The 22,638-nt window shown below is 33.5% G+C and overlaps 1 protein-coding gene across 50 annotated transcripts in view; it reads right to left on the reverse strand.

Moving 5' to 3' along the window:
* TBC1D5 (TBC1 domain family member 5) overlaps positions 1–22,638 on the reverse strand; it is a 562,606-nt gene that overhangs the window by 263,896 nt on the left and 276,072 nt on the right. For 44 of the 50 annotated variants that reach the window (XM_078354367.1, XM_078354358.1, XM_035278742.3 and 41 more), the window contains one exon: positions 5,256–5,325. The exons of the other annotated variants lie outside the window; for them this stretch is intronic. Coding sequence is in view for 37 of the 44 variants with exons in the window: in XM_035278742.3 (XP_035134633.1) it covers positions 5,256–5,325 (70 nt within the window). In the remaining 7 variants the exon portion in view is untranslated. The remainder of the gene's footprint in view (positions 1–5,255; positions 5,326–22,638) is intronic. 50 annotated transcript variants of the gene reach the window in all.

Consider the following 22,638-nt stretch of genomic DNA (forward strand, 5'->3'; position numbering starts at 1 on the left):
TTGTAATTGAGCATCATTGGTGTTAATAATTTTGAACTGTGTCTCCAGAAGTCAGCAGTGCATTTCCAAATGATTATTTTTAAAGTATCTAATTGTCAGGATGAAAAAGACCGTAAGTTTTCCTTAAGAGTACAGCTTTGGAAAATATAAAAATGCCACGTGAAATTAAGTTGAAAAAAATACTTAACTAGATGATTTATCACAGTTTATACAGAATCTAGAAAATTAGGAATAAATACAATGTACAAATTCAATTTAAAATAATCTACAATGATTTATATTCTATCCTCAGCCATTTACACAAAACTAAGATGAGGTACGAAAATTAAGCAATATTTTGAGTTTCCCTGAGAATGCCAAATAACTGATCTGAGTTATTTCTAACTAAATTGACTATTAAGCCAAGTTTATCACAGATTTTTGGCTATATAAACACAAAAAGCTTATCAATAAATGAGGCAACAAATAAGTTCTTTTATATATTAGAAATTATGACATTATATTTTAAAAATCTGAAAAAAAGCATTACCTTGACTCAAAAACTATATAGACTTCCTGTAAACTTTTGAGAAAAGTTATAATTTGATCAAAAAGATACTTAGAAACATAGGGTAATAAAACAAGTTTTTAAATGTTCACCTTCAATTTATTTCATAGGTCACTGTTATATCATCTAATAAGATAATTAAAAACATGCAAGCAGCTGGTACTACAGCTAAACAGATTAATGTAATAGTCTGTAGTCATATGTGCTGGCAAGGGGCTTGCCTCTTTTGGTGAGGAGAAGGTCAGCTGCCCTTGGGAAGAGGAGGAGAGGCATGGCCCTGTGCTACAGTCACTAAGTTAAACATCAGAAAACTGATAATCAGGTAACTACTTTTTCTTCTTTCATATCCATTAAGGTTCTTCTCTCAGTTTTAATGGTTAAATAAGTAACAGTGAAAGTTCAAATAATCTGGCAGACAACATTGGTCTTTAAAAAGCACAAGATATATTTCACAAAACCAGTAATATCTTCTCAAGCCTCACAAACTTTCCATTTTAATGCATCATCTGCAAATCAGTTCAGAGATATGCAATCTAATTTTAACCAAAATTTCCAAAACAGTATCTGGACTATTACTCAACCATCATATAATAATTACACTGGGGCCACAGGAGTTAAATGCAGCTGTACTCTATCTGAATCCATGAAGCAAGATCAAAAGAAGATATAAATCCAAAAGTAAATCTCCCAGTTATATAAAAGAAAAAAGACTATGAATATTAGACACACAAAGCTACAGTTAGGGTCCATTCATTTTAAATTTTAAAACTATGTGTCAAAGCTCCAGATATCATCTCTGAATTTATAGTAAAACATCTTCCTTTCATCCTTACTAGGTGTTCAAATTTGTTATACAAAGGTAACCTAAAATATGTATTAGAGATTGAGAGCTTCAAAACTCAAGTTAAGCTTGTTCTTAGGCACTCTTTCTGCTAACAGACAAACATTTATTTTCTTATAGAACATATTTTTTTTTTTTTTTTTTATTTTTGAGACGGAGTTTCGCTCTTGTTACCCATGCTGGAGTGCAATGGCGCGATCTCGGCTCACCGCAATCTCCGCCTCCTGGGTTCAGGCAATTCTCCTGTCTCAGCCTCCTGAGTAGCTGGGATTACAGGCACGCACCACCGTGCCCAGCTAATTTTTTTTTGTAATTTTAGTAGAGACGGGGTTTCACCATGTTGACCAGGATGGTCTCGATCTGTTGACCTCGTGATCCACCCACCTCAGCCTCCCAAAGTGCTGGGATTACAGGCTTGAGCCACCGCGCCCGGCCTAGAACATATTTTTTATCTTCCTTCTGGTATATTAGATCACTGTAACAATTTCTATAATACCAAAAGGTTAATGATGATGACAATGATGATGATGACATTGTCTGGAACATAAAAGCAACTAAAATTTATTCAGCATTTACCATATGCCATTATTCTATTAAACGCCTCATATCAACTGTTATTTTATCATCTCTACTTCAAAGGTGAAGGTGAAGAAACTGAGGGTAAGACTTGTCCAAAGTATTCAAAGTATTTGGAATCAGGATCTGAACCAACATACTATGTTTAAATATTATTTTAAATAACAGACCTGGTGTGGTGGCTCACATCTGTAATCCCAGCACTTTGGGAGACTGAGGTGGGTGAATCACCTGAAGTCAGGAGTTTGAGACCAGCCTGGGCAACATGGTGAAACCCATCTCTACAAAAAACACAAAAATTAGCCAGGTGTGGTGGCACACTCCTGTAGTTCCAGCTACTCAGGAGGCTGAGAGGCAGAAGGACTATTTGAGGCCAGGTGGTTGAGGCTGCAGTGAGTTGACATAGTGCCACTGCACTCCAGTCTGGGTAAGTGAGACCCTCTCTAAAAACACAAACAAACAAACAAAACCCCCAGAGACTATACCTTCTTGAAACTGACAATCTACTAGATAATAATACAAATAATAGAAAGGATACAAATTTGATTGTCCAATTCAAGACCAAATTCAAAAGCTAATAAAATCTCAACATATGTTGTTAGAAAAGGGTATATGTGTTGGATAGTGAACACAAGCACCCATTTATATGAGATGAGCACAAAATAATTAATACTATGACTTTGCATTTAGATTTTCAAAAGGCCTTTATTTTATACATTATTACCCAAGTCTTTAAAACAGTTATGGGACGGAAACAGGTTAGGCATTATAATGCCCATTTGATAGATAAGAAACTAAAGTAAATCTTAAACCTAGACACAAGCATATATAAAGTATGAGTACTAGGTTTAAGGCCTGCATTGTCTAATTGTGAAGAAAGGCTAGGATTTCAGAGGCAGTTTAAATAATACGAATGAATGTAGAATTGTTAGGCAAAAGGACATCTGAGGGTTGCAACATTTATGTTTTTCTAATAACCTATTTCTAATTAGTTTAAAGAGCTATAATGGCAATGAAGAATAATATTCATTTTCAAAAGTAAATTTTATTGAAAATTCTACTGCCTTTTAATGTGATTCTGTAACAATTCCTAGATTTTGTCAGTTAACCTTAATATGAAGCTATACCAGAGCTGTGCTTCTATGAATTCTACACTTAACCCAAGTGTCAAATTCACAAGTAAGCTCATTATATTATAAGAGCTATTGCATAATGAATAGAAAAATATTCATTTTACACCTTAGATACTATAATAGTATTTAACAACAGCACCGGCCTGTCAACTGTTAAAAGCCCATTTTTTACTTACTGTATTACCTGAGTTTTTATCTTGCCTTTTTAATTGCAACAATAAATTAATATTCTAACATTACAACACTGATTTTTAACCAATGCCTGTCATTTTTAATCGATGATAGAAATTGATTAAAAATAGTTAAACAACATTAGTATTTATTGTGCAAAACTACAATAGGAGTTCATTTTCAAATTACAATTATCATTTAATAAAACTAAGATACTTTATTCAAGAACAAAAAACTCACAGGATAGTACTATACCTTCACATAAAAACATTTCTCTTTAAATGCCTGATGTAGGTGACGGTAAAGTGCGTGGGATGTGACATGTATGTACTTACACAACAATCCTGTAGGATGCAGGACGTGCGCATGTACCCCAGAGTCCAAAGTACAATTAAAAAAATCTCTCTTTATAATATATCCACTATTTACTATAATTAGCTAAACTACAAATGTAATCATAAAATATAATTCACTGACAAAATTTATACACATATAAAAGGATTTTCCTTCCTTTGAAATACAATATTTTTTCTTTTTGTCTCATTTAATTGTATTTATATCTAATAAATCACCATCATAGATTTCATATAATATTAAGATTCCTGTTATGTGTCATATTTTAATATTTATGTAACTATCTTTCATATTTGCTTTTTTTGGTTATTGTTATGATCAGTTGTGACACACTCAAATAGGGGATTCTACCTATTGTTTAATATGTCAACTACAAGCTTTATATTATACTGAAGGACTAAAAAAGCATGGACAATTCCAAGTTTATAAGGTAGGATGGATACAGTGAAAATTTAACAATAATATATGACCTTACTGCTGTGATAATACCCTTCTAGAACACCATGGGAACAAAATCCTTTTGTAGTATCCGTGACACCTTATTTCTGAAATTCATAAACAAATTGTAAAAAGTGTTTCATTTACTACATTTCTATTAAGTGCCTCTGGTATAAAAGGCCCTACTCTAAATGTTAAAAGCCCACCTGAAATCTGAAGAAATAAATGACACAGTTCCAATTAAGTATATATAATATGTATCCAAATAAAAATATAAACTAAGCATAAATTCCCTATTTATTACAGAAAAGGAGATACAGTTTAACATTCAAATTAGTTTTCAAGTACATGGTGGTTCTTGCATGTATTTTATAGTGTTGTTACACAAGTAGCAGAAGTAATTAACAATAAGAACAATGTAGGCCAATTGTTTCTTCAAGAATCCACATTGCCATCTATAATGTTAAAATGTATCATTATTGAATTTGCACTTTTCTTCCTAAAATAACCAACTTCTTAGACCATTTTCATTCAGTAAACAAATATTCAAGTATTACTGAAAATACTTTAATCTTTCTTCTTCCTGAGTTTTCCAGATATAAGGTACAAATTTCATAAACATTTACTAAGCAAAATTCAAGTTATGAGGAGAATATTTAAAAAGGACTAGGTAAAATTCATATTTTCTTAATTAGTACATCCTTTTTAAAAAATTACTAATTGAGAAGTAATAGCTCTATTTGCTGAAGAACTTAAACAGGATATTAGCAAACAGCACTTAATTCAACCATGAACTACATTTTAAGCTCTCTTAGGCACTCATGAGCGGTACTATACTTTAGCAGGAAAATTAAAAGAAACCTTTAGTACTGTAACAGATACACTGGAAAAACAAAGACAAAAATGGATTATAATGAAGCTAAATACTACATGTCATGTGCATTCATTCTAATTACCCTACTATTGGGTAACAACAGATACTGCAGTAAGTGCATTTACTCAAGAATTTTGAATATTGTATTTTTCTGTAATTTATAATTCTGCAGAAAATAACATAACACAGTATTCTTTACATTGGTCACTTTTTTAAAAACACAAGTAGTGATTCCTTACTATTCTAAGATCAAAACCCTATATAATTATGTATCTTATACATTACCTTGTAATATTATGTATATATGTATTCATCACCTACCTATAAGAATTAAAAGTCCCTTCAGAGTCTAAAGAAGAACTTGCTCTTCTTCCATTTTTATTTGAATCTCCTGCAGAAAAAAATTACAACACTGAAATAATGGAGTTAAACTGAATATTTCAGTTGAAAAGCTGTAAAAGCTCTATGCAATGTATTAGTCAAAAAGCACATATCCCCTCCCCCTTCCCCAAATTATCTTTTGTACTCAAAGCTTTTTAGGGAAAAAATTCATTTTGATGCCAAAATATAAACCACTGCCAATCCTAGACTAGATGGTAACAGTACCAAAGTAATTGCTATCAGGAACAAATGAAGCATAATACAAACATTTTCTTCTTATGAATCACAGACAAAATAAACCAGTGTTTAAAAAGAAAGGCAATTTTTTGTTGTTGACCAAGTCACCCATCCTGATCAGTAGTACTGTGAAAAGAGAGCAGGTAGAGACCTGACCCGGATGATTTTCCAGGTCCTAGTTTGACACTCTCTAGGAATTTAGTAAGCAGAGATAGAAATAAAAAGCCAACTTGAGAAGTAGTGATTAATTAATGAGCTTTTAATATGCCTTCCTTAATATTCTTTAAAAAACTTTATTAGCCTTAGGTTTTAACTATCAAAAGTTCTGCAATTTAAAACATGAAAAAGGAACAGTATCAAAAGGTATCTGTCTCCTATAATATCAAACATTCAGAGAAAATTTACTCAAGAAACTGTCATATTCATAAAATCAAATTTAGAACAAATTTTACATACCAATTTAAAGATTATAGAATAATAGTAAATGTACTAAAGTTGGAAAAAAATGCTTACCAATGCCCCAATGTTATATATTCTTATTAACAGAAATTTAATGCTTCATTTTTAAAAAATACACTTCAAAGTATAGTTTCTATGAAATCATAGTATACCACTATTAAAAATGTAATTTGTTCTTCAAAACAAAGTTTAGCATGTGATTACATTTTATACTCCTAATTCCTATAATGTAACTTTGAAACATCAGATTATATTCATTTTTATAATATTTATAGCTTAATAACAATGATTTATCCAATTTTAATTTATACTTTTAATACACTTTCAACAATCAAAGGTACAACAGGAAATCATCACAGTGGTCGTGGATAAATCGAACAGTAATTACAGAGCTTTCACTTTAAAGATGAAATTATTTTTAATGATTGAGTATATAGTACCTAAGGTACTGTGCTTATATAATTATGCTACTCATTAAATGGGTACTGAATGCTGAAACGTAATTTTAATGATAGCTACCTTTCGTTCTTTACATATTTTATAGTTGACAGATACAAGAACAGTGGTTCTTTCTGAGACTTTGGTGAGATATGTGCAGCTATGTCAGTGTTCAGGAGGAGGAGAACTGGACTGAGCACACTTATTAAACTTTCAACTCTACTCTTTTTTCAAAATAGTATTCCAGCTTTTTTTGTTTTTTGAAAAAACAAAAAAATCCTAAAATGGATTACAACACTTAAAAATGGTGACAATTTATACAAGAAAATAATCCGAAAACATAAATGTTTAAAAATAACCTAGCTAGGTATATGTTTGTTGCTAATTCTTTGAAAACATGGGTATGGTAATATTACTCATACAACACCCTTCATTTTCTTTTAAAAATTAATAATATTATAATATACTGAAAAGATGTAAAAAAAAAATTTGTCTTGCTAAATGAAAATTTCCTACAACACATGTTATTTAACAGCTTGCAGACATTTCCTGTGAAACATTCCATAATCAGCATAGAATAAGCACTATATTATACATTTAAAATGAGCTTTTCTCCTTAAAACTAAAGATTATGATTAAACATGCAAAATCTCACCAACAGAATACTTCTTCCTTTAGGCTGATATTTATCAGATCAAATATTAAATTCTTCAAATAATTAAGAGACTTTTGGTTTTATAAACAACCAGGTTTTATCATATTATAAAGATTTTCTTTAATTTATAATTGTTTCCAAATGAAAATATCACATTAAATGTAACTTTCAAGTAGCAAAAAATAGTAATAGGGAAAAAAAGCAGGTTTTCTTTCTCAAAAACATATCAAATAAGGAGTACAATTGTTTCACTAACAATATTAGAGAAAACATTTCAGAGTTGGCTATATGGGGAAAAGGCAATAAAGTTTTGAAGCGGGAAAAACGCTTTGTTCCCTCAATCCTCTAGTTGAAATTAATTATAGGAAATGTTTATGAAAACATCTGTTCCTTACAATTATAAATTCTTAATTTTAGTATGAACGATTCCAGACTCTTATTTTGGAAGGAAACTGTCTATCGAAAGGTTTACAAAAGAACAGACAGAATCTGTAACTCTGTAAAATTGTGTATACAATTTGCTACATCCTGCAGACATTTTCCTTGGTGGGAAACATTTGGAGGGGCTTAAAACCGGTAACTAGGAGAAATCGAAGACAAACAGAAAGGCTCATTTTTCATTTAAGCTGTAATATGATAAAAAACATATCTGTAACACCAGAAAACAACTTTCACCAGTTTGGGAAATAAACAAGTGTTACTTTACTACTGAATCTGATTTGGAGGTAAGTATAATAAAATAAGTATTAATTTTATAAGAGATTTAAGTAAGTGTAATGACAATACAATCATGGGAACATACACGTAGTGTTTCCCAAAAATAACAACAGAGGGTGCAAGAGAGTTTAGTATGATGTTTTTACTTGCTTTTCTGATCCTTGAACTAAGTTATCAGGTAGCCAGAACCGTAACAAGGATGCAGAGACTATATTTGGATCATACATACACACACACACAAACACACACACAGAAATACAGTATTAATGTAGTCTTACACAAAGACTATTGTGATTAAACAGCACAAATACCTAAAATGTGTTTTTAAGGTAACAGAATTCCTTTTACTTACCTGAAAAGTAATTTACCTATTAAGTAATTTTTAGAATACAGGTGTAACTTTAAAGGTTTTTCAGTATCTACTGTAAACTAGCCAGTAAAACAATCTAGATGTCTTTACTGAATATATTTTGAATATATGCACGAATTATATGCAATAAAAAACATATCTGTGTTACTATATATTTATAACATTGTACAACATTTATCTATAGGAACAATTCATCGATTACTCATGACCATAAGTTTGAAATTTATGTAACATTCATTTCTCATTAATTGGTAAGCAACTTTAATGGGTTCATAATATGCACAATTAAAATAAATTGCTCATTTGCAAAAATATGCTGATAGTTTAAATTATAAAGAAAATGCATAACATTGCATAATAATAATTTCTAACATGTGTGTCTAACTTATTAAGCCATTATGTATAACCGTAACTTTCTAAACAGAGTGAATGGGATATCAGACTCCCTTTTAGCTTTAACTGAGGTGATGTTTAGCAAAGAACATTTTTGGTCCTGTCTGTGTACTATTGATATTTTTCTAAAGGGAGGTTTACAATAGATTTCTGTAGTATTTTTCTATACACAAACATCTAGTTCATGAAGAGAGAACCAGAGATTTTTTAACTAGGTTAAGTTAAAAACAGCCAGAATAACACTATAAATAATCACACCTACTCAAATGTGTCTTCAGTTTACATCTGAAAATATCAAGTTTAGAGTATCACATCACACTAGGTATGAATTCTGAAAAGTATTACATAATAAAGAAAAGGTTTTAACTTTGAATCATTAGAGAACTGTCAACATACACAGTCAGGTATTTAATAGTTAGATGGGGGGAAATGACTTGGTTCAAACTAAGATAAAAACAAAGCTATGAGTTTAGCGTAAAGTCCTGAAAGCCTTTGAGTCTTTTAAAGGAATTAGTATATACCAATGAAGTGTTTTAGTTAAATTTAAAATACTTTGAAAAAAATGATTTTTAAAAATCTGTAAATAAAATATATTCACACACACAGTGAAAGCAAAGCATAATGACTCAGCATTATCTATAAATATGGTAGTCACCTCATTTGAGAAATCAGCCTACCCATTAGCCACCCCAAGCTAATTATTTATGCTAAAAATACAGGACCACTCATTAGATCTAAAAGCCAGTGCTAGAGTCAATACAGAAAACTCATGAATTTTATAATTTCCTATTTTCTTTGTTAAATATGGCTATTTAAAGATTTAATAGCCATATTTAGTCCTCTAAATATTTTAAAATCATTGTGGTAGATAATGAAAACTCAGTTGTAAAACAGAAATTCATAAGTTTTAAGCACATTTTCAAGTAGCCCATTTTAATTTGAGAAAATAACGTTTTGTTATTTCTCTTAAACCTTTAATATAATTCTTATAAAAAAAAAAGAAAGAAAGAAAGCAGCATGACATCAGCAAGATGGCAGAGTTTGAAATTCCAAGTACATGTTCTCCTACAAAAACACTGGAAAACAAAAGGTACTTTTCAGGACTTTGTAAAAGCTGTGACAAATGGTCAAAAATTTACCCAAACCAAATGAACACTGAATCAAGAAAAAAGATAACTTAAAAATTTTGTGGTGTTTACACTTGCCCTTGCCCCACCCCCTCCCTGGCACAGTAGCAGTCTGGAAGTGGGTAGCTACTTTCCCAGGGTGGGAGTCTGATACTTTGTTCTCAAAGGGAAGAGGGAACCATGTTTGCAAATTGTTGTGCACATATGTTCTAACTTGTGTAAGGGCTACCTGAAAGATGATACAAGATGCCTTTCTCTGTCAGGCTAACTTAGAAGAAGCTGCGGACATCAACAGAACACACAACAAGCCAAACTAAAAACCCAATATATAATCCATTCTCACATTGCTATAAAGCACTGCCTGAGACGGGGTAGTTAAGGAAAGAAGTTTAATTGAATCACAGTGCCACATGGCTGAGGAGGCCTCAGGAAACTTACAATCATGGCAAAAGGGGAAACAAAAATATCCTAATTGATATGACGGCACAAGGAGAAGCGCAGAGCAAAACAAGAAAAAAGCCCCTTATAAAACCATCAGATCTTGTGAGAACTCACTCACTATCACAAGAACAGCAGCATGGGCGTAACCACCCTCATGATTCAATTACCTCCCATTGGGTCTCTCTCACAACACATGGGGATCATAGGAACTACGTTTCAATATAAGATTTGGGTGAGGACACGGTCCAACCATATCATTGTGCCCCTGACTGCTCCCAAATCTCATGTCCTTATATTTCAAAACACAATCAGGCCTTCCCAATAGTCCCCCAAAGTCTTATTCCAGCATTATCCCAATAGTCCAAGTCCAAGGTCTTATAACCCAGAGAAGCCTGAGGCAAAAGACTACAATTGAAACATAGACATTCAAAAGCATCCATGTGTATGAGGGAAATGTACAAGGCCATGTGCATGCCCAAAGCAATATGCATGATCAGAAGGTAACTGAGAAGACCCTAAGCTTCCACCAAAAGCTGATTACTACATGTGGATTGCAAGCTTAGCAAAATGTTAAAGAACTACTGTGGCACAGAGCCAGTCTGCAAAGACAGGAAGAGTTTTTGAATTTTGCGGGTGGGGTCTATATAAACACATAGTGTTTTTAGCTTTTTAATGAATAAATACACTCTTGATGATCTCTGTTTAAACTTTAAAGTATTTCCTGGAGTAAACTTTACTGTATTGGTAAAATTAAACTGACAGATACAGTTTAATGAAATCAGGAACTAGAGCCATTAAAGCATCATAATTAAAAGCTAAGATTCAACCATTTATTTGTTCTGTTACTTAACCATTCAATAGCTCAGATTCCTCATCTGTAAAATGGAGAAAATAACAGTGTTACCACAAAATGTGGTAAGAAAGATTAAATGAGATAAATGCATGTGAAGTGCTTAGTGTATTATATAGTACAATATAAATCCTCAATAAAAGTTAGCTACCATTTTTATTAACATTTTAATCAATGTATTTATAATACTGGTTCTAGCAGAGGAATAAAAGTAAAAGGCTACTAGTTCTATACAAGGAGAATACACTCCCTCATAACTTAAATAATTGAATATTGTGACATTTTACTTCTTAGCAATTAAAAAGCATTATTTCTGAAAACATTTATGAATTATATGAGGATGGTAAGACTTTTGAAGCCCTTGCAATGTCCTTCCTGATAATGATCTTACCAAACATAAAATATTTAAAGAGAATAAGGAATATGGTAAATTTAAATAAAATTACAGCCTTGAAATATAAAGCCATATAATTTCATGAACTTAAGATACGTAAATGTTTCTTGAAACTGGTCAAAAGACAAAAAACTAAAACCATGGTCAATCTATTAATAAACTAAAACTAACATGTATGATAGTATATACTATTACGCACAAACCAATAACAGATAAACAAGCTATAAGAAGAATTCATTACTGATTCTGTCACTAAATGGGAAACAGGGACTAATTTCAAAGAAAATCACAAGTAAATTACCCAATTTAAGTTAATATGTGCTATGGTTGAATGTGTCCATCAAAAAGCATGTGTTGGAAACTTAATACACAATCCAACAGGGTTAAAAGATGGGGCCTCGTGGGAGGTGTTTAGTTCAAGAGAGCTCTCCACTCATGAATTAATTAATGCTGACTATAAAATAGCTTAATACTATGTGTTCAATCTCTTGCTATCTCTCACATGCACTCTCTTGCCCTTCTGCTTTCCACCATGGGATAATGTAGCAAGAAGGCCCTCACCAGACACTGGCACCTCAATATTAGATTTCCCAGCCTCCACAACTACGAGAAATAAAATTATTTTCTTTATGAATTACCCAGTCAGTGATATTCTGCTATGATACACAAAACAGACTAAGGTAACACATAATAGCGTGCAAATCCAAATATTTCTATTTAGTATGACTGTCATTTATCCAGGTACTCTATGGATATAAAGCTACCTGATGTCTCAGAAATATAACAAGAGTAAGTAGGCCAGAATCAATCAAGAAAACAGAATTCAAAGGCAAAATTAATATTTCTGGGTCCTACCATCCACATCTATTACAAGAAGGGGATGGTACCAGATCATATCTGATCACAAGGGAACAGGTATATAGGTAGCATGTGTATGATACGAGAAGAGGGAGGAAGGGAAGAAGGGGAGAGAGAGAGAGAGGGAGGAAGGGAGAGACAGAGAGAGATAGGGAGGAAGGGGGGAAGAGATGGGAGAGAAGGGGCAGAAGAAGGAAGGCGAAAAGAAAGGGGGGTAAGTGGGGGCAGAGAGAGAAAAGAGATTGAAATATTTGGGGGTGAGGCCCAGGGCTCTAGTTTAAAGGGTTCCCTAGATTATTCTGATGATACACAGGCCTTTCCTATTCTAAAATTATAAGCTTCTACTGCACTAAAAATGACTATTTTATTATAGAAGTAATTTAATTTGCCCTAATTAAGGAAATTATTGGGTATCTTATATGCCCTCATTTACTAATGACTAACAATAAGATACAAGCTATGATCTCATCTTCCAGCAATAGTAATAGACTGCATTGAGCTATGCCAACTTCACACATTATCCTAATATGTCCAGTACTATGTACTCTTTATTGGGGGAGGGTAGAAGCTCCAGATATTAAGAAGAACGCTACTAATGGCCTCTGAGATTCTACCATAGACGACTTGGATCTCAAAAGCATGTTCCTGGGAAAGAGTTGCAATGCTAATGCTGTATTTTAGACAATTACAAAACACATTTCCACTAAATACATAAACAACGAAGTAGACTTTCAGAAAAACTTGCTAAGAAGTAAATATGTTGATAAAGAGTATTTGAAAATATTTCTTTAAACTTGGAGAAACAGTATTAAGGCCATAAAAGATTTCATATAGTTTGGCTGTGTCTCCTCTCAAATCTCATCTTGAATTGTAGTTCCCATAATCAACACATATCATGGGAAGGACCAGGTGGAGATACTTGAATCGGGCAGTGGGGGTGGTTTTCCCCATCCTGTTGTCATGATAGTGAGTTCTCACGAGATCTGATGGTTTTACAAGCAGCTTCCCCCTTCGCTGGGCACTCACTCTCTCTCCTGCTGCCATGTGAAGAAGGATGTGTTTGCTTTGCCTTCCACCATAATTGTAAGTTTCCTGAGGCCTCCCCAGCCATGCAGAACTGTGAGTCAATTAAACCTCTGTCCTTTATAAATTACCCAGTCTTGGGTATTTCTTCATAGCAGTATGAGCATGGACTAATACATGATTATTATATAATCTGTTATTTACTACAATTTTATCTTAACAAAATACAAATAACAATTTGGTTTAAATTTTGGCCGACTGAGGCTTTTAGCCTTGCTACACTCCAATAAAAGCTTAAATAAAACATATCCTCCTCAAAACAAAACAAAACAAAACAAAACAAAAAAGCATTAGATTTTCAAAAAGAATCTAACTGATAGTAGGAAATTCTAACCCTAACATTATCTGTTAAGTGCATAAATATATGCATATCTTATTTACTACATAAAATAGAGTATATGTGATAGTGAAGTCCTATTTTGCTTTCTTTCAAATAATACCTATAGAATATTTACTCAAAATGATACTTTTTCTTCAGTGTAATAAAAAGGAAACATCTTTTCTACAAAAAAAGAATCCTTTGGACAAAATCAGTGCTGGATCCCTTAAGATTGAACATCTAGTGGACAAGACTTTATAAAATGTAAAGGCATCCATTAACCCCAAGTACTTAACTTTAGATGTTAATATTAGATATGTCCCATTTTGGTGCCTGAAAAACTCACTGGGATATATGCAGGATATAAATTACCATCCATGAACCAGGGTAGCTGATTCTATCTGCATCTTTTAAATAACAGCTATCTGGACAAGTTCATACAATAAATATCTACTTAAAAACCATATAAGGCAATTTTACTATGATGTTCCAAAGCCTAAACAAAGAAGTGAAGGTAAATATTCTCCAAAATATCTTTAGTCTTACAATAAATTTACTAACACAAATCACATTAAAATGTTAGTGATTAGTATTTAAATCTAAAAATCTCAAATATCAAAATTTTTTTAAATGTTTACCAATTCCTTCAAATAAAAAAAAATTCCAAAAATATTTTAATTGATTCATATAAAAATGTGTTTTTCTATGAATCAAGGTTTTCAGAAATAATGCTTTTTAATTGCTAAAGTAAAAAGTCACAATATTCAATATTTTTTACAAATTTTTGCTATGACATTAAAGAATTATTATACTAAAATAGTATTTAAAGAAAAAATTCTAAATCCATGAATTGATATGTATGTATCACTTTATGATAATGCATCTTTATAAAAAGGTGATTTTTAAAATCTGATAATTAGAAATATGTCAAAGTAATGGCTATTCCTTTAAATCTGCTAGGAAATGTACAGTGTTGTACAAAATCCTTGTAGATTATTAAAAATATCAAATTAGTTATCACTTATTGAGCATTTTATTCAAACAAATTATTCATTATCTAGACAAACTGTAAATAGGTCCTAATCAATAAATGCATTTGGTAATTCAAACTTTTAGTCATAAATCTAGATGTAATAGTTTTTCCAAGATTTTTAAGTTCTTTCAACAGTGACATGTTGAACACTTACAGTATTCAAGTGCTGACATTATAGTGGTAAGCAAAAGCTCAAAACCTACCCCCAACAGACTTCAGTTTGATCAATGTCCAGCAGAGCAGAGGGACAGCCCAAGCAATTTGCAATGACAACTTTCAAAAATGTAATAAAGGATAGTTATATACCTTACTATAATAATATATGACCAAGAGGGTGATGAGTCACAGATCAAAAAGGGCCTACAGAGCATTCCACTAGATATCAGCCAAAATCCTGTGGAGTTCAGGTTAAGGATTTTGGTCTTTATCCTCAACAAAGTCAGTAAAAGAAGGGTTATAGGCTGGACAGTAGCTCATGCCTGTAACTGTAGCACTTTGGGAGGCAGAGGTTGGCAGATTCATTTGAGCTCAGGAGTTCGACACCAGCCTGGGCAACATGGCAAAACTCACATTTACAAAAAATCAGCTGGGACTACAGGTACACGCTACCATGCCCAGCTAATTTTAGGGGATTGGGGCAGGGGAGTCACTTGAGCCCAGGAGGTCTAGGCTGCAGTTAGCCGAGATGGAGCCACTGCACTCTGGCTTGGGTGACAAAGTAAGACTTTGTCTCTTAAAAACATATATAATGTTTTGTTTTGTTTGAGGCAGAATCTCACCCTGTCACCCAGGCTGGAGTGCAGTGGCATGATCTTAGCTCACTGCAACCTCTACCTCCTGGCTTCAAGCAATTCTCCTGCCTCAACCTCCCGAGTAGCTGGGATCACAAGAATGAGCCACCATGCCCAGCAAATTTTTATATTTTTGGTAGAAATGGTATTTCACCATGTTGGCCAAACTGGTCTTGAACTTCTAACCTCAAGTGATCCACCCACCTTGGCCTCCCAAAGTGCTGGGATTACAGGCATGAGCCACCCTGTCTGGCCAAAAAGATTCGTTTTCAAGTGGTCACTTGAAGTTCAGGGTGAAGTGATTTGTGGGTGGATGTAGGAAGGAGGAGCATGGATGAAGGGAGACTGGATAAGCAGCTTTACAGATCACAGTAAAACAAACCAAAAGAACAGTACATCATTCTAGTTACTAGTAGGATTTCCAGTTCCACCCATAATGTAGCACCACTGCAGCATATTTCTCCCACTGACAATTTAGAACTCTGTGCAAAATACAAAACAAAAACAAAAACCACTTGAGGGCTCTGAAAATTAAATAACAGGAGGCTTATTGGAGAAGAAAGTCAGTGGTGCTGAGTTTTCTGTTCTTTCTCCTTCTTTATCTAGCACATCAGGATGAATCTGAGAACTAAATAGCAGGCATAGGGAGCAAAAACTCCAAGATTCCCATTTTTTAGAAACTAGAAAAAGAAGTTCCTTTGACCTGGAGAATGTGGAAAGAATCCTCTTTCTTTTTCCCTTCTTTTTTCATTTCTAACCATGTGACAAGGCAAGGTGTAGTTTTAGAAATACCCTGACACAGTAGGTTGGTGGCAGCAGTGGTGTGGGCACTTAAAACTCTAGTAAGGCTAGTCTTTTGTTAGGAAACTGTGGAAAAGGGCCCCTGTTGTGCTAACAGTGAGTGGAGAATGCCTATTATTTTTTTCTTTGCTATTTCTCTCATCACTTTGACAAAAAAGTGCACTTATTCATGTGGAACTGTGCAATAACACAGGTGGCAAAAGTTATGATAAAACCAGACAGTGTGTGGGGTAACCTTGGAAGAAGTCCCGGACATGGGATTATCTAATTCCGTGTATGAAAAGACACAAATTCTGAGCTCACTCCCTAACTGTACATGCTCAAAATATACCCAAAGAAGCACAACAAAAGCTTTGAGAACTGAACCATGATATTAATATAAACTACCACAAAAGTCCCAGACTAACCCCCGAGGGTCATACGCAAGGAACAGACTAAAAAAGCATAGAAAGGACTTTAAAAACTGCTAACACTGGAACCTCCATCCACAGAAAGTGAGACAGACACTGTAGTCTGAACTTAACTGAGGAGGGCAGGAAAGTTAGGAATGGGAAGAAAAGGAGAAGAGAACGGGAAAGAGAGAAGAGGAGGGGAGAGGAAGAAGAAGTAAGGGATAAGGGAAGTGGGAGGGGAGGGAGAAGAAAGGGAAGAGAGGAAGGAGAAAAATTCTCCAGAGGTTTTAACAGGATCCAGAGTTTTATAACAAATTATTCAAAATGTTCAAGACACAGTCTAAAATTGCTTGCTATATCAAGAACCAGAAAAATCTGATCAATTCTCAAAATATAATACAAGCAGCAGACGCCAACCCAGAGATGATCCAGGTATTAGAATCAGCAAAGACTTACAGAAGCTAACATAATTTGAGAAACTTACTGTAACTTTTATCTATGGAATATGAGCCTCTAAATTATAAGGCAAGAGAGGCACTGAAATGTGACTGCAGTCAGCTCTCACACTTTGAGCTAAGTAATTACCTCTTGAAGCCATGTACTATGTGGGCTCTAGATTGACTGACACCAAGTAGCCATAAAATTAACCAAACAATACCATGTGTTGGATGCCTTAACTCATACCCTATAGTTCAACAATGTATAGCCAATCACTAATCAATGTTATTTCTGTTAACCAATGATAATTCCTATCAAACAACTTCATCAGCCCACTACTGGTGTTCTTTTCCTTTAAAATCCTGCTTGTAACCAAGGCTGAGTGGAGTCCTTCCCAAGGCAACTTGGAAATGTTTCTCAGGCAGCTGTCCTTAGTTTGGCTCATGTAAACTCTTTAAAGTTTTATTTTATGCCTCAGCTTCAAGTCAAAAAACTTTTCTCTATGAGGTAATGGTGTATCCTCTTGAAATAAATAGAAAAATAGAAGTTCACAGTAAAGTCCCTAAAACTATTAAAAAGAACCAAATGGAAATTTTACAACTGTAAAGAACAATACCTGAAATTTAAAAAATTCACAGATGGGCTTTGTAACAAAATGGATGAGACAGAAGAATAGGTCAGTGAACTGAAAGATAAACAAAAGTTATACAATCTGAAGAGAAGAGAAAACCAAGATTTTAAAAAATGAAATAAACAGAGCATCAAGGACCCATGAGACAATACAGACTGGTAATAAATCTTGAAAATTCAATCTTTTCAAAAACATTATCAGAATCACATAAGTCATCAACGCAATCTAATTCTCCTTGCATGAGCTGCACTCAAATACAGTTACAACATAAAAAATAAATGTAAAAATTACCTAAATAAAAACGAAGATATTATAACAGAATGCAAAAATTAACCCATTCTAATATTAACCTATATTTCATTTCTTGGATATACTTTATTTTTGCAGATGAAAAAACTATGCAAATTACAGCAAAAACTTGTATACTTGAGAGAAACTATTAAAACAAACACTAACTAGCATGAAAAAAGAAAGAGAAAGAAAAATAGAAAGGAAAAACCACCCATAATGTGATACAATTACATGAGGATACTTTTCCTTTGTCTTGTTTCTATAAAATTGAATTTTCATACTATATAAACAATTTTAGATGCTATTATTTCACTGTATTATATATATGAGTATTTCTCTCATGTTATTCTTACTTTTTACAAAGAAATTTTAATTGGCTACATAATAATCAATGTATGTCCTATAATATACTTAACCATTCTTTAATTGGCAGATGTCTTTTATTTACAATATTTACTTACAATAGATATGACAAATATCTCTGTGCACAAATCTCTCCATGGCTGCCTTAAGATAGAGAAATAAATTGATCAAAAGATATTAACAAAATTACAAAACAAATACAAACTGATAAAAATTACAAAACTGTTATATAATTGTTGTACAAAATTTTCAAATGCAGATGTACATTAAGAAAATCTAAAGCCACACATAATTCTTCCATTGTTAGTATTTTAACATTTCCTCAAATTTTTAACATGCACTATATATATTCTGTAATTTGAATAAAATATATAGTTTAATACTATCCTGATACAACTTTCAATGGCTACACAGAATATTATACAATAGCATTACAGAGAAAAATAATTACACATCATCAGTAAGTAAATATATTCCTACAGCTACTCACCATAGAGCATACTATACAGAACTGTCCATGTGAGAAATAACTTGATTGAAAGTAAGTTTTTGAAATGTAAGCATCTGCATTTTGTGACCCTTGACTTAGGTATTTCATAATACTGACACTTGCCCTGGATCTGTTTTCACCTTATCAGTGGGCATATGGCAACCCAGCTACAGACTATATTTCACATCTGCTTTATGCCTAGATATAACCCTGTATGCTCAAGTGATAAGAAAATATTCTATTTTAATGATGTCTTATATGAGCTTTCTTTCTTTTCCACGGACTAAAACAGTAGTCAATAACAATGGCTAAATCAGGCAAATAATGATCTCTTTTCATATGACCTGTGGACATAAAATGTTTTTAAATTGTTAAAGGTTTTTTTTTCTTAATTACAGAGGATGGTCTTTAGTGAAGAACCATCAAAAAAAAAAAAAGTCCTGTCTGCTATGGACAACACTTTTGTGAAATAATAAAAATATTCCTATAAAAGTGAAATAAAAAGATATATAAGATATAAGCCTCAATATTTTATTATTAGATTCAAAAGATGGAAAAATTATTCTGTTCTATATATTAACCTTCAGTTTCTATACAGCAGTCCCTCCTTATTTGTGGTCTTGCTTTCCACAGTTTCAGTCACCTGCAGTGAACCATGGTCCGACAATAGGTGAGTACAGTACAATAAGATATTTTGAAAGAGACCACATTCACTTAACTTTTATTATGTGATAAACGGCTGTTGTTAAAATGGTTCTATTTTATTATTAGTATGGTTGTTACTCTCTTACTGTGTTGAATTTATAAATTAAACTTTATCATATGTATGTATGTATGTATGAATATGAAAAAACACCATATATAGGGTTCAGTACTATCTGTTGTTTCAGGCATCCACTGCAAGTCTTGGACCATACTCCCCACAAGTAAGAGTGTAATGCTGTACTTACATAGTTGGGAACTAGTTACAAACAGTTCTCACTCATGGACTAGACTAAGTAGCACAGCTCTAGAAAATGGAAGAGGAACACAGGGAAGAATCTGTTAGGTTAAGAGTAATGCACTTCTGCCTTTTTAAAATTATTGTATTTTGGGTCTTAGCCATTGCTTAAAATAATACAGGATTCAAAATGAAATGGCTGATGTTCTCCCCTGTGACATAAAAATATATAGGGCAGGAGGACGACTGCCTATCTCTCTGAGATATCCTTCTTTCTTTAGGTTCCTTCTCCCACCCCCTATTCTTTCTGAAGAGACATACCTTTTAATTTAAGTAATTTACCCCAAATATAACTCCGAATTTGGTCAAACTCCCTTCAGCTCTCTGAATATAATAAAAAACAAATCCTGTTGATAAAAAGAATTATAGTAGCTTCAAGATTGCAGTGGTATAGATCAAAAAAGTAAAAAAACATTCCTGAGATATTAAAGAGACAAATCTATTGCATTGGCGGCTAAGAGATGTCAATAATGATTCCCAAGTTTCTGGCTTACACAACTAGATACATACTGACACCATTCACTGAGATAAAAAAAAAAAAATAAAGAAGTTTGGAAGAAAAGATCACAAATTCAATTTTGGACAAGCTGAGTTAGAACTCTGAAAAATCTAAAAGAAAATGTAATCTAGAATGGCAGATATATTAGTCTGGAGCTACCTGAACTAGAAACACTTGAAAATATTAGAGTATTGATAACTAAAGCTTAGGATAAGAACAGAGACAAGTAAAAACCCCAATTTTAAAGACCACACTGAAAAGCAGAAGTACCAAGAAATACCAAGAGAAAACTCTTATCACTGAAGCCAAAAGAGGATTTTGAGAAGGAGGAAGTCAAGAATGTAGGATGCTACTGTCAAGACCAGATAAAATCTTAGAACAGATTTAATTACAGAAAGACCATTATACTCTCAAGAAATGTTACCTTAAGTAGATCAAGTGACAGATACCAGAGTAAAATGGAAAATAATAAAAAATGTAGACAACCATTTATGGAGTACTACTCAGAAAAAGAGAAGAAAGCTACTGCTGTAGCTAAAAGAAGTGGTGGGATCTGCACAGGGCTGTTCATCCTAGCTTCAGTTAGTAAGATGAGAAGGACTATCAGCAAAACAAGATCCAATAAAAACATAAGGGCTGAAGAAGTAAGAGAGAGAAAAGTAACTGATAGAATACAAGATACCTGAGAAGACACAAAGGGATGCAGTCCAGACCACAGGTAGTAGAACTGATCTGAAACAAAAGAGACATCACTAGGGAAAAAAAGAAAAATACAGATGCAGTTGCAGTAAGTCTTCTACAGAAAGCTAAAGCTCCCACCTAATAATTTCTATTTTCCTTATGGAATGAGCAGAGTTAATCTTCAGGAAATCCTAAGTTCAAATTATAAAGGTTTTGAAATACCTGAGAAGAGAAAGTACAACTTAATTCTTATGGTGATCATGAACGTAAACTGAAAAGATAAATCATACAGTAGAAATTACACGTCAGTCATTGATATATACATTCTCAACTGGCTGGCATTGAGATTTTACAAATTAATCATCAAAGTAGATAATAAAGTTTCAAAACTATTTTCCCCATCTAATAGGATATTGTGTACATTTGTATTTCTTGAAATACCAGGAAAACTAAACTTTTTAAATATGCTTAATGGAAATTTGCATGTCTCTGTTTTTAAATAGCTGGTTAAACTTGTTTTCACTGCTAAAATGTCATTTTCTTATTGATTTGTAAAAGCTGTTTAATTTTTAGGGAAATTAGCCAGGAGTGTTAGTGTACACCTATAGTCTCAGTAGCACTTAGGAGGCTGAGACAGGTAGATCACCGGTGCCCTGGAGCTCAAGGCTGATTCTATCTCAAGAAACTACTTTTTCTGCTCATCCATAAGAAGCAACTCCTCATTCATTACAGTTTTATCATGAAATTGCAGGAATACATTCACATCTACAGTGTCCACTTGTAATTCCAGTTCTCTTGCTATTTCCTGTCCACCAGCAGTTACTTCCTCCACTGAGGAGGTCTTGAACTTCACTGAAGTATTGAACCTCTCTGAGTCATCAGTGAGGGTTGGAATCAACTTCTTCCATCCTTTTTCTTCAGGCTGATATTTTGGCCTCTTCTCCTGAATCATGACTGTTCTTTTTTTTTTTGAGCCGGAGTTTCACTCTTGTTACCCAGGCTGGAGTGCAATGGCACGATCTCGGCTCACCGCAACCTCCGCCTCCTGGGTTCAGGCAATTCTCCTGCCTCAGCCTCCTGAGTAGCTGGGATTACAGGCACGCGCCACCACGCCCAGCTAATTTTTTGTATTTTTAGTAGAGATGGGGTTTCACCATGTTGACCAGGATGGTCTCGATCTCTTGACCTCATGATCCACCCACCTTGGCCTCCCAAAGTGCTGGGATTACAGGCGTGAGCCACCGCACCCAGCCCATGACTGTTCTTAATAGCGTCTATTATGATGAATCCTTTCCAGAAGGTTCCAGTGTACTTTGCTCTAATACATCAGAGGAATCACTACCTGGCAGCTATCAACTATGAAATGTACTTCTTAAGTAATAAGATATGAATGCAGAAGTGACTACTTGATCCATAGCTGCAGAATGGATGCTGTGTTAGCAGGCATGGAAACTACATTAATCTCCTTGTACATCAATACTGGTGCTCTTGTGTGACCAGGTGCCTTATCGAAGGCAAGTAATCTTTAAAAGGTATCTTTTTTTTCCAATCAGTAAGTCGCAAGAGTAGATT

This window comes from Callithrix jacchus, chromosome 17, assembly GCF_049354715.1.
Source record: "Callithrix jacchus isolate 240 chromosome 17, calJac240_pri, whole genome shotgun sequence".
NCBI lineage: Eukaryota > Metazoa > Chordata > Mammalia > Primates > Cebidae > Callithrix > Callithrix jacchus.